At 32.1% G+C, this 13385-nt stretch overlaps 1 protein-coding gene and 1 long non-coding RNA gene across 2 annotated transcripts; one reads left to right on the top strand and one right to left on the bottom strand.

Annotated features, from left to right (window-relative positions):
• Positions 1-4931: 4931 nt before the first annotated feature.
• Positions 4932-7231, top strand: LOC144564564 (uncharacterized). Its single transcript, XR_013514650.1, has 3 exons — positions 4932-6199; positions 6654-6763; positions 6912-7231. It is a non-coding gene; the product is annotated as an uncharacterized LOC144564564 (long non-coding RNA).
• A 193-nt stretch (positions 7232-7424) lies between these two features.
• LOC144564563 (G-type lectin S-receptor-like serine/threonine-protein kinase LECRK4) lies at positions 7425-10117 on the bottom strand. Its single transcript, XM_078314162.1, has one exon. It carries the CDS (start codon positions 10037-10039, stop codon positions 7604-7606), a length of 2436 nt encoding a protein of 811 aa, XP_078170288.1. The 5' UTR covers positions 10040-10117; the 3' UTR covers positions 7425-7603.
• Between the last annotated feature and the right edge of the window lie 3268 nt (positions 10118-13385).

The following is a 13385-nucleotide window of genomic DNA, read 5'->3' as shown; positions in this document are numbered from 1 at the left end:
TTCCACGATGAACAGTAAAATTCAGTTCAAAATTTTTAATTCCCACACTCATTCCTATTCCCTACTGGGCTGCCGAACGAGCCCTTAGTGTTTTACCAGATGTTATTTCCTGGGAAAGTTCCATCTGTTTGCGCTAATTTCATACTAATATTAACGTGAATTTACATCAATATTGAAGTTACACGCATAGATCGATCTTATAGCAAATCGGATGCGCCACGTTCCCATGTCCTATATGTCAACATTTTACATATTTGGATCCGAATAAATATTAATCTGTATCAACTTTCAAATTGAAAATCGTAATGTAATCATATTTGCTACAAAATATTTTTATTTTTATTTTTATTCATTAAACATCCGAATCTGTCTTTGTATCACTCATATATTTATATACAGATTTGAATATGAATAAATAATATCTGACTTGTTTAAACCCCTGATAGTTATTGTCAAAAACAAAAACAAGAACAAAATGTCTTTCTTTTCTTGGGCCGGATTGCAACAGAAATGAAAATGGTGTTTTCACTTCAAAAAAAAAAAAAAAAAAGATGGATAATGCCCGTGGGATTTCGAAATTACATAATCACAAGGATTAAGTACATAATTTTTCACCAAGGATTAGAAATTACATAAATTTTTAGAATAAAATACCTTTGGCGCTTAGTCTACTTGTTTAAAACATTAAACAAAATAGTTCTTCAAATTTATTAAAAAAGTATCTTTGTAGACCCAAATTTATCCTTTTTTACTCTCCTCGTACATAAGTACAAGGAGGAGGTTATAATTTTTTTTACAGTCTTTATAATTATTTATTTATATAATTAAAAAATTGAAATTTTCAATTTTTATATTTCATAATTTGACATTATTCAATTTACTTTTATGCAAATTAACTTCTAATGTTAATAATAATTTCTAAAATTAAGAAGTACAAAATGATATGTTCAAATGTGTATATTTTTTATGCAAATTAACTTCTAATGTGTATATTTTTTTATGCAAATTAACTTCTAATTTGACATTATTCAATTTACTTGTATGCAAATTAACTTCTAATGTGTATATTTTGTATGTATGTATGTATGTATGTATGTATGTATGGGGTTTCAAAAATTAAAAAAATCATAAGCCCGTATCAAAAACTGAATGGAATACATAGATTCGTTCTCTCATCATTATTCTGTCCATATTGTGTAGCTCTTCTTGTTGCAGGTGATTTATGCGTTAATAAGGGCTTTAATATACATAGTGACCTAATTCGGGTATAACTCACATTTAATTCATGTATAAAATGTTTTTTTGATATTTTCGAACCGAATTCCGAATAAAACGTAAAAAAAAACACATAGTACGTTTTATTCGTGAATAAAATGCGATTTACGTATTATTCACGAGAAAAACGTGAAAAAAGCCAAAAAAAAAAAAGAAATTGGAAACTTTTTTTTTTTGCTAGAGTTTTTTTGGGGATTTTTTTTTTGCTTACTTATTTTATCGAATCATTCGCGAATTATATCCGAATCATGAATTTTTAAACTCACCGAACTGAACCCGAACTTTTAATTTGTCACTACTCACTATGTTAATATATTTGACGGCCCAAAAGAGACACAGAATCCGGTACATTCACTTGGAAGTTGGAACTCACATCAGCTGAATTAATCCATTATTTCGTAAAGAAATTGAAATTTGTGCGCTAATAGTCGTATAAAATTAGAAAAGGCGATAAAGTGTCCACCGTGTCCAAGGTACGCATACACTTTTTTTTTTTAAGAAGCAGAGGTGATTTGTGTAATTTACTATAGAAATAAGCAGGAGAGGGGTCAAATGCCTTCATTTTTTGCGTCTTTGTTATGCTTTCATTTTTTTAAACTTTAATAATTCAAAACTTAAAATTTAAAAGTCAAAATAAAAGCTTTAGATATGATCTATGTACATGTAAAAAATTATGACATTTCAATTTTATTTTGATTGCCATCAAGAACTTGTAAAAAACGTACTAATGTGGATAATTTCTAGACGTTGAATTTTGAACTTATTGATTCACATAAAAATAAAATTGAAATGTGATAATTTTTTATAAGTACATAGAGAAAATAACTTAGATCACATCTAACGGTTTTATTTTAAGTTTTAAGTTTTAAGTTTTAAGTTTTAAATTTTGAGTTATTAAAGTTTTATAAAATAGAGGCACGGTGAAGACACAAAAAATGAAAACATTTGAATCCTCTCAATAAACAATAGTAGATTTTTTTTTATCGAAATAATCAAAGCATACAAAGTACATGAATAAACTTTATTTTTATTAAAGTATTTTTGACATAATTTTATATTACTATCACGAGGAAGTGATGACACATCATACGTTTTATATGTTGTTAGAAAAATTATATATATATATATATTGTATGAACATATTATGCATTATTGAATGTTACAATTTATATATAAATGGAAATAATTTCATGGCAAGCTATGAGATAATGGAGGTAACTAATTTAGGGTTGATTGATTGTAGAGCTGAAAAAATAATGTGCCGTACGTATATGTACTGTATTGCTAGTAGATAAATCTATTCAACACAAAAACTAAACAAATTAAGATGATTAACAGGGATGTCAATATTAAAATTGCAATAAACAAGGAAATGCCTAGTTATAATATAAATCCAAGATAAATAAGCAACTTATATAAATATATACAATAGAAAATTATACATATAGATGCCATAAAATACAAGTATTAAAATTTGACATAAAACAATTCTATTACATAATACTTCATTGTTTTATTTTTTACTATGGCTGTCAAACAATGTGTATATTTTTTTTTCTCAAGAACAATTTTGTCATATTGTAGAATATACAATATTGTTGTGTTGATCTGAAAAAAATGTTATTTTTTTTAAACAATGTTTGAAATATATATCAAATATCTTTAGTGAATTAAACATAAAAAAATGTGAATTTCTATTACATTATTTTTAATATCAACCCCTGTGCATCATGGATTTGACATGTGCTTATCTTTGTTAATTCTGATTTTTTTTTCTAATTCTGTTAAATTGCCTTAGTTACAAAGAATTGGAAACCTTTTCATTCAATTTGAAATTAAGTCGGTACCAATAATTAGCACAACAATTTAATTAAAAAATAACTTGAACAAACATTAAAAACAACATTTTAGCAACAGTAAAATGAAGACAAAAATTCAGCACAAATACTACAAAGAAAAGGAACCTTATATATTTGAACTGCTATAATTAAGCTTCCAAATGGCATCAATTAATCAACTGAACCATTGTTCATTACAAGTTGTTCTCAAAAGAATACATAGAAACATACATCACATTAACCACTATTCTCTAGAAAATAATCAACAATTTAGCATTAATGATACAATTATATAGATAACCAACCAATTTTTTCTCTATTTACAAATATTTTTGACACAATTTTGTAAGAACCCTTCTTAGACTGTTAGAATTACATCTTAACCCCTCCATTCTACTTGATCAACATTGCTAGACCAGCTATATTGCATTTAGGTCCATAATCATTCTTAAATTAAGCGATTCAAGATGCTTTAAAGGTCTGATTGATTTTTAAAGCAGTAGCAATTGAGTTTTTCTCATAAGCTGATTGTACTAATTGGATTCCAGGTACAAATTGCAAAATTTAGGTGATTTGTTTAAAAAAATATATATAACCATTCAAATGATACATATTTCTGCCCTTTTTGCATTGGATTCTAAATTTCTAACCATTGATTTGCGTAGTTGCAATCAAATATAATTAAAATCTAACCCTACAACTTCTTTTAATCTGATAATTCCGTTTCAACTTTTTCATATATTACAATTCTCTTTCGGCACTTTCATTTTTTTTTCTTGTTTGTCCACAAAATAAGTTAGATGGGATGGATTCTTATAAAAATTAAAATGATTGAAATATTCCCCTCTTCTTTTACTCTCTTCGTAATTTGTAATGATTCAAACCTTTTTCTTTTTTTTTCCCATTGTTTCACTTCGCTTCTTTTATTTTGAGAAAAATTAAGGTTCAAATAAGATGTAATATTTCTCGAGTAGAATTTGGTGTTCTTAAATTTATCAATTTTTTTTTGTGAATTCAACTTTAAAATATATTAGATTGTTTTTAAATGACGAATTTGAACTGTTAAATCTCTTATATTTTATAAGTGATGTATCTACATTCAAAAAATTTGAGCTTTCAAATTTATTTAATATAAATTTTTTTTGAAACTATTATTTAGTATAAATTCAAATGATCAAAATTAGAATGTCTATAAATTAATTTCACTACCATAATTTTTTGAATATTTTTGAGAGTGAGTCTATGGTACTATGCATATTACGATTTGGCACTGTGCTACGGCTCTATATTCGAGTTTTCAAATCCTAACAGTCGATCCGAACCGTTCATCTTGTTCTCCGTATTAATGTGTTTGGAGACCAAATTTTACATTTTATGAAATTTTTTTACTATTTTTTTAAATTTATTGAAAATCATTGTTTTTGGATGGTCCAGAATTTTCAGATCAAGTGATTTTCTAAATATCTAAAAAAATAGTAAAATTTTTTAAAAAAATGTAAAATTTGGTCTCCAAACACATATTAATATGGAGAACAAGATGAACGGTTCGGATCAACCGTTAGGATTTGAAAACTCGAATATAGAGCCGTAGCACGATGCCAAATCGTAATATGCATAGTACCATAGACTCACTCATATTTTTTTATTACATAACTCTATTAAAAACTAATTTAAAAGTTAAAACTTTTTTTTATATAAATACATCTCTCATAAAAAGATTTTTAACAATTTAAATTTCTCATTTAAAATCAAACAGCAATTTTTTTTTTTGTTAAACTCAGGGACACATTACTTCTGCTCCCGTTTCTTCTCCACAGTTCGACTATTGCTCAACTATTTTTTCTCTTTCTTCTCAAATCAACAACTCTTCTCCTTCATAAATCCAAATTGACGCTAAAATATAGGCAGAATCAGCCCCCAAATCAGTGAGAATTGGTCCGAGTCAACCCGGTTCATCCGTTTTTCGCTGAAAAATCGCACGCCACATAACTAGATCTCAAATCGGCTGGCCGTCAAACCGATACCATAGTCAAAAGAGAGAAGAGAACGAGACGAGAGAGAGATACCAGCACTACAAGTATTTTCGAAAGAGACGATTTCTTTTATCATTTCTGTAAATGTTCAGGACTCTTGAGGTCCCTGATCTGTTCATTGTAGATTGTACACCTCAATAACACTGACAGAAATGCTATAAGAAACTGTCTCTTTTCTCTCGGCAATCTCGAACAGCTCCTCCAGTGTTCACACCTCTCTTCGTCTCAGTGGCCTCCATTGTAAAGAACTAAGCTAACTAATTTTTTAGAATAGATTTTTTATTTTTGAAAAAAATGGAATGAGCAACCGGATTCATTAGTCGGAAAGAAATTCGCATTAAGAGGTTCACAATAAAAGAAAACTACCTACAACTAACCAGCTGAAACCATTTCAACTGGTATTACCTACGCCCTTAATCTAACTATGCTAGAACTGGTGCAACATGTACTGTCCTTTACTGCTAATAAATCTAAAGAAACTCCTCAGAAGTATTGCTTAACCTAGACAAAATTGTGCCTTAAATCTAAATAAGTTAATGGTGCAATTAAAATTCAATTTAATCCAATTGCTCCGTTCTTCACTGTGACTTGTGCAAATTATTTAAATCGCATTGAAATTTATCAAATTAGCCTTTAAAACTTCAACCTAATTGCTCAAATGGACAATGCGAGTCATAATTCTCAAGGATCAAGTTCATCATGTTATGTCATGGAGAAGGAAATAAAAGCACTAAAGGCAAAACTGAGTGACATTTTGTGTAACAGTGCAAAATAACCGTAAAACAATAAATGAAAGAGAAAAAGGATAACAAAATCTGAAATTCATATGTTATCCATATCAACTTGCTTATTATTTGTTTTTATAGGCTTTGGTTAAATTTTTTACTGTTGTTGCTTGAATTGATCAGTGCAACAAGCTGAAGAGATGCTAAAGGCCGCTGAGAAAGAAAGATGAGAAACTTTTTATAGCTTGGTAGTGTCAGGTCTCAGATTGAACTTCAATTAAAGCTTCTTGAACCTAAGGAGTGAGAGGCAGAAGCAATGGTTTCTAAGGTATGAATACTAAGATCGATGGAATGCTTAATCTTACTGTTTAGTCATTTTGCAAATTACACCTTGTGTTTTACTTTACTTTGCAAATGAGACCTCAAGATTTTCTTCACTTGCAATAAACACCCAATTTGTTGTGACTTTTGCAAATATGATACTGAAGCACAACATGAATAGTCAATTAAAAAACAAATCACTAAATTGCCCCTGACTTCTTTAACTCCACTTGGATCTTATTACAACTAGTTCATATCAAATTGAAATCCAACATGGATCCACTTTACCTAATCTTAGTTTAAGTACAAATATAGGGAACAAATTTTGCCGAATTGTGGAATTTGCAAAAATGTCAGTGAAGATAGATGATTTGGTTATTGCTCAATACATAATATACTGAGTGGAATTTGCAGTTTCTGTACCAAGCTGGTTAAGCCTGGTTTTAAATTATATCAGACAGTACAGAAGTAATGGGAGAGACTAATCTAAGAGGCTGAGTCGGCACGACGATCAGGCATTGGTAAGCAGCAGCAACAACTACTCACCAAATGTAAAGAAATAATTCAAGCGGTACGTCTGATTAGTAAATTGATGCATTTGTATGATTTAATTTTTGAGCTTTGATAAGGTCCCCATTTCTGTAGACTGTGAATATTCTGGCACCTTGTTTTTTTTTTCGTACATAGTTCGCACCCCCCCCCCCCCCCTCTCATCACAGTTTGACTACTATTCAATGAAGAACGTAGAGCCATATTTGCAAAAGGTCGAGGAGTTGAAGAAGATATTTTCTCTGGTACTGAACAGGCAGGATGGGTACTAGTTGAAAAAACGTGCATGAAATCCCCTTTTCTGATAAAAAATCTACAGCTTGTTCATTGATCTAAGATTGCAGGATGAAAACTATGAAAGTCTTCGTACAAATTTCATTTTTTTGTTATTATAGTTCATTCTGACTGAGTTGTACAACTCCATTAACAATTAATGGAAGTTTGCATATTGTATTAACCTTTCGGACCTTTTATGAATTGTTGCAAGAAATTGAGTGCTTTCGTAACAATCTTTTGTGATTTTGTTGTTGTTGTTGTTGTTGTTGTTATCCTTGTTTATAGATTTTCTCTAAGTTGCCATCTACAATATCAAGATTTGATGTGCTGAAGTGAAAATTTTGGGAGGTCATACAATAACACTGATCCTGTTAATGGAGATTATGTAGCAGTACAGATTTACAGTATACAAACCAAGAAATAATTAAAAAAAAAAAAAAAACGGGTGCTGTCAGGAGCTAAGGTTCAACCAATACATCAGTAATTCCTTATTTTTTAAGAAGCTATTAAACTTCAAAAAAATTCATGCCTCACCTTAACTAACCACCTTGAGCATGATATGAATGTAACCATAGCATATAAACTTCTACATGTGGCTTGAAGGATCTGGTGGTGGTGCTACAGGCACTTCTCCCTCCAACATCAGTACCACCTTATGCATTGTTGGTCTCATCGCCGGGTTCTCTTGGATGCACCATATTGCAACCCTTAGAAAATTCTCGACTCGGCCTATGTCAGCTTCGGCCTCCTCGTCTCCTTGAACCAAAAGGTCGATCCTTCCATCTATGAAGCAGTCATAAGCCCAGTATGTCAGTACAATTTCTTCCTCATCAACATTCTCAATGTTCCTCCTGCAGCACACAATTTCCATCAACATCACGCCAAAGCTGTACACATCCATTTTCGGTGTGATACCTGTGTTCTTGAACCACTCTGGCGCAAAATAACCTTTCGTTCCACGTATGTTAGAAGTGGCAGCTCGTGTCTGGTCGACCCCCATGAGCTTGGCAAGACCAAAGTCGGATATCCTTGGAACAAGGTTATCATCTAGCAATATGTTGTGGGGTTTGATGTCGCAGTGGATGATCTGAGAGCTGCATCCCTCATGGAGGTAACATAAGCCTCGAGCCACCCCAACTGCTACTTGAGCTCGTCTGTTCCATTCTAGCTTTGCTGTCCCGAAAACACAGTTGGTTAGAGAGCCATTACTCATGTACTCGTACACAAGCATTCTATACGATCCTTCATTACAAAATCCCAAAAGTTTGACTAGGTTTTTGTGGTGAATTTGTCCAATTGACTGCACCTCGTTTGTGAACTCTTGGTCGCCATCCTTTAGCAGCCGATCAAGTTTCTTCACTGCTACTGGCACTGGATGGTCCTCCAGTTTTAGAAACCCTTTGTAAACAATCCCGAAGGAACCCCGTCCAAGTTCTTCGACAAATCCTCTGGTGGCATGATGGAGTTCTTTGTAGCTAAAAATCTTCATGTTCATCCCTATTGGACTCAAATTGACTTGCTTACTTTCATGAATTTTCTTACTACGCAAGTAGAGATATGCAATTGCTGTGGCGACAATTATGATCAAGAGTGATGCCGAGAGCATAACTGCTCCTGCTACTAGCAAATCGGTTCGATTCTTCTTGGTGGTTGAACCAGGAACAGATTCTGATTGTTGAATCAGGGAAGTACCTCCACTTACTCGCACTTTAATCAAAGCTTTGCCCCCCTCACCTGTACCCTGCTTACCATTGGAGAGTGGCAACTTCTTCTTCCAGCAGTCACCTCCATCTGAGTAGATTGCTACAGAGCAAAAACAATCACTGAGGCAAGATCTTTGGCATTCACCTTGATCGTTTGTAACAAAGTGCATGTAGTCACCGCCACTATGCCAGTCTGCATCAGGCATTACCACAATTTTGAAATCTGTTGCCTCATCCGCACTACAATTGTGCAATGCGAAGTCAGGCCGGCATCCGAGGTAAGGACGGTTGGTATCAAAAAAGCTGTAACTTTGGGGACACATGCATTTCAACCGTGGGGGGTTTGAGTTTGAGCTTTGAGTGCAGTATGCATTGAAGCCGCACATGCCACTCCCGACATCAACTACCTCTCTGCAAGCATTTTCGGGCAATTCCTTCACACATGACCAACCTTGGTCTGAAAAGTTCTTGTCATAAACATAGACACGAAATACACCGTCAGGATCTAGTGTAGCATGTTGATAGTACCTGTTGGTCGGATACTGAGTGATAATATATGGTGAACTAGCATCTGCAAGCTTGTAAGATAGCAAGCCAGATAGGTTAAACATGAGACTCGTACCTGAATTGTTGTTATTATATTCCCAAAAAGGTTTGTAGTCTGCTACTACTGAATCGACATCCAATGGTTTTGTGGAAGGCTGCACAACTAAGGATAAGGCCAGAGTACCATCTTGACTGGCTTCCAATTTGAAACGACCAGGTGAGAAATCTGAGTCAGTAAGCTTGGATTGAAGGGCCTTGGCCTTAGCTAACGATTGACCCGGCACAAGAGTATCAGTTGGGGAGGTAAAGCTCTGCCACAGGGCCGATTCGGTGCTATCATAAAGGATTAGATTACCCTGTTCAAGAAGAGCCAGATGGGTGGCATCGAGGGTATCCGTGCTCCAGATTGTTTCCGTGGTGGGACCGACCAATACTAGTTCCCCGGTTTGTGTTAGCTCGAGTTTTGACTTGGTTGGGGCTAGAACTGGGCCAGCCGTATTACTTGAGTTCTTGGCGAACCAAGTGATCGGTTGGGTGGTAGAGGTTTTGTTGAACCAAATTGCTAAAAGAAAAAGGGAGGAGTTGGACCCGAGTGACCGAAAGCCAAAGGCAAACTCACCGGAAGGAGATGTTAAATAGGAGTAGGGACCAGAGGGGCTCAACGTGGGCCCACTCCTAGTGATGTTCTCGGTGTATGCTTGACCTGCCACCTTTGTTGTTAGAAAGAGATGTGCAAGCAGGAAGAAAAGGAAAATTGATCTTTCAAACGCCATTAATGAGCTTGATCAGCCTCTTACTTTTTCCAAAGTTCAGGTTATGTGTAACGCCTTCACGGAAGGAAAGAAAGGAAGCGGATGTGAGCTTCGTATGTGAACTTAGCAATTTTGTTCAACAGAACTCTTCCGCGTAGCTAGACTAGTAATAGCTTGATTGACTTGTCCCAACAGGACCTCACGACCACATTCAAGGTCCTGTTCGGCTGCACAGTGGGAATGAAAATAGAAACGGAAATAGAAAAAATTTGAACTAAAATTTACTGTTCACATGGAAAAAAAAATTCAGTCCAAGTAAATTTTTTTTTTCCCACATGAACAGTATTTTCGGGATTACATCCGAACAAGCTCTAAGTTTGTAAAGACTTGATCGGGTTGAATCCACAATGAGTAAACTACTTTTTTAAATTAAAAATATAAAAAAGTTTCAATTATTCCACAAACATAAATAAATGTCTTAAGTCAAATATTTACTTCTGAAGGTTGAATATTTAAAACTTGGAAGTTGAAGTTCTAGTCACATAAAAGTAATAGGTCGTTATGGTCACAATCTGTGGCGGGTCACATGTATAGACTATACTAGTATATTCGAGTAATATCTCTTTTTCGGTAATTAGATTTTTTAGATGACATATCATTAAAATGTAAAATAATAGTCGAGTATGATTTTTCTTGAGGAGGTTATAATGTCACTAGTTTTTAGTGCCATAAAATATCACAATTTTTTTATGCATTTGTATTTTTAAAATTGAAATTCAAACATTCGATCCAAACTATTTTTATTGTTTATTTTCACGAGACATGCATTTATGTAAATTTTTATAGTTTTTAAGCTAGCTTATAAAATACTAAATTAAGATTTAAAAAAAAATGAATATTCTACAATTAATCCATTACAATAAATTAAATTATTTTGTCTTGTTGTTACTTAACCTAATATAAAATTAACTTCAAATATTATAAAATTTTACGTAAACACATATATTGTGAAAGTATACAAGATGGACGATTTAAATTTGATATTAAAATATAAATGAATTTTTTTTTTGTTATGAATAAAATATTTATGGATGTCCATGCATGTTGCAACTCTTTTGAGCAATTACTTGAAAACTTCTCTTTAAAGAAATATGTTTCTCTCCCACATTTATCAATAGAGTTAATACTAGATGGCTTGTAATTTACATTTTCTAGCCTATAAATAGAGGTTTTGTATGGATGTATTACACACAACAAAAAACATATGAATAAAGCATAGCCATCTTTATACAATCTCAATATCTTGTTTATTACTCTTTTACTTTATTTTATAACACGTTATCAGCACGAGAGCTCTTGAAGATCTGAGGTAAATTTCTAATATATTTTTAATTTTAATATCATAATACTTATAGTTAGAAATTGTCATAAGATAACAATGTAAAAAAATAATAATAATAATAATAATAATAATGAAGTCATCAATTGTCTTTTATATTACATTTTCAATTCTGTTTTTTTTTTTATGTTATGATTTTATTTTGAATTAAACATAAATTCCAAATGGCCTGAAGACCAATTTGGTAAGGTTGAGATAATATTGAGAATTTATCTCAAATTAAAAATCAATTGGTTCATTATGCCGAAGCCATATGATAATTATAAATTTACAATTTTATCAAATGGCCCAAAGTCATTTACTTATAAATTTTATACTGTGCAATTTTAGATCTGACTCATATTTTAAAAAAAAAATGTGCATTATTTTTTTTTATATAACAGTTTTAAATCAATTCATTTATATCCTTTAATTTTTTTTTATTTTTTTATTTTGATACACGTATTTAATTCACATCTACAATTTTAAATTTTATATTGTTCAAAAATTAACATACAAGCAATTTGATTTTTCTACATAAATTTCTGATTTTAATCTTAAATATTATTAACAAAAATCAGATACAATAGGATATATATATTTTTTTTCTTTCAATAAGTTTAATCTTTTAGTACTTAATGTTATTTAATTTATTTTATATTTGTGTGATAGTATCATTATGTCGAATCTTGCGAAACTTGAATTTGTGGCTCTTGACATTACTAGAAAAAATTACTTATCATGGGTGTTAGATGCTGAAATCCATTTAGATGCAAATGGTCTTGGAGAAACAATCAAAAAATATAATACAACCACTAATCAAGACAAGGCCAAAGCAATGATTTTTCTTCGTCACCATCTCCATGAAGGATTGAAAGCTGAATATCTTACGGTAAAAGACCCACTTACTTTATGGAATAATTTAAAAGAAAGATATGATCACCAGAAAACTGTGATTCTCCCAAAAGCTCGTTATGAATTGATGCATTTGAGATTACAAGATTTTAAAACAGTAAGTGAGTTTAACTCAGCAATGTTTAGAATTAGTTCTCAGCTAAAATTATGTGGAGAAAATATTACTGATCAAGGTATGTTGGAAAAAACATTCTCCACTTTTCATGCATCCAATATACTCTTACAACAACAATATCGTGAAAAAGGTTTCAAGAAATATTCTGAACTAATTTCTTGTCTTCTTGTGGCTGAACAAAATAACGAGATTTTGATGAAAAATCATGAATCCCGTCCAACTGGTTCTGCTTCATTCCCTGAAGTGAATGTAGCAATGCATAACAATTCTGGACAATTTCAAGGACGTGGACGTGGTAATGGCCGTGGGCGTGGCCGAGGTCGTGGTCGAGGTCATGGCCGAGGCCGCGGTCAAGGTTATTATCGTGGTGATCATTCTAAAAACATATCTTTCCACCAGAAGTGGAAAAATAATGAAGAAAAAACTGGGAAAGAAAAAAGTGGGCATAATAACGTACAAGAGAATTCATGCTATCGTTGTGGTGGTAAAGGTCATTGGTCACGTACCTGTCGTACGCCAAAGCATCTTGTTGACCTATATCAAGCATCACTAAAGAATAAGAATAAAAAGATCGAAACAAATCTTGTTTGTGATGACAATTTAGATAATAGCGAACTTGATGTTACTCATTTGGATGTTGCTGATTTTTTTGAAGAAAATAAGAACTAATCACTTTATTAGTGATGATGGGATATCAAATAAATAAATTAATAAATTTTTATTTTTGTTGTTTTCTTAGTGATGATGGATATAAAATAATAATAATAATATTTTGTAGTTGTTGGAGTATCTGTAATAAAATGTTATCTATTTTTTTTTTATATTGATTTTTTTTTTGGTTTTGTTTCCATAAAGGATGAATACATCTTTGGTTAACAACAACAACAATAATGAAGATATATGTCTCGTCGACAGTGCAACAACTCATACTATTCTTAAAGATACAAAATACTTCTCTT

Source organism: Carex rostrata, chromosome 13 (assembly GCF_964058835.1).
Source record: "Carex rostrata chromosome 13, lpCarRost1.2, whole genome shotgun sequence".
NCBI lineage: Eukaryota > Viridiplantae > Streptophyta > Magnoliopsida > Poales > Cyperaceae > Carex > Carex rostrata.
The sequence above is the reverse complement of the archived record's forward strand: the minus strand, read 5'-3'. Positions and strand labels throughout refer to the sequence as shown.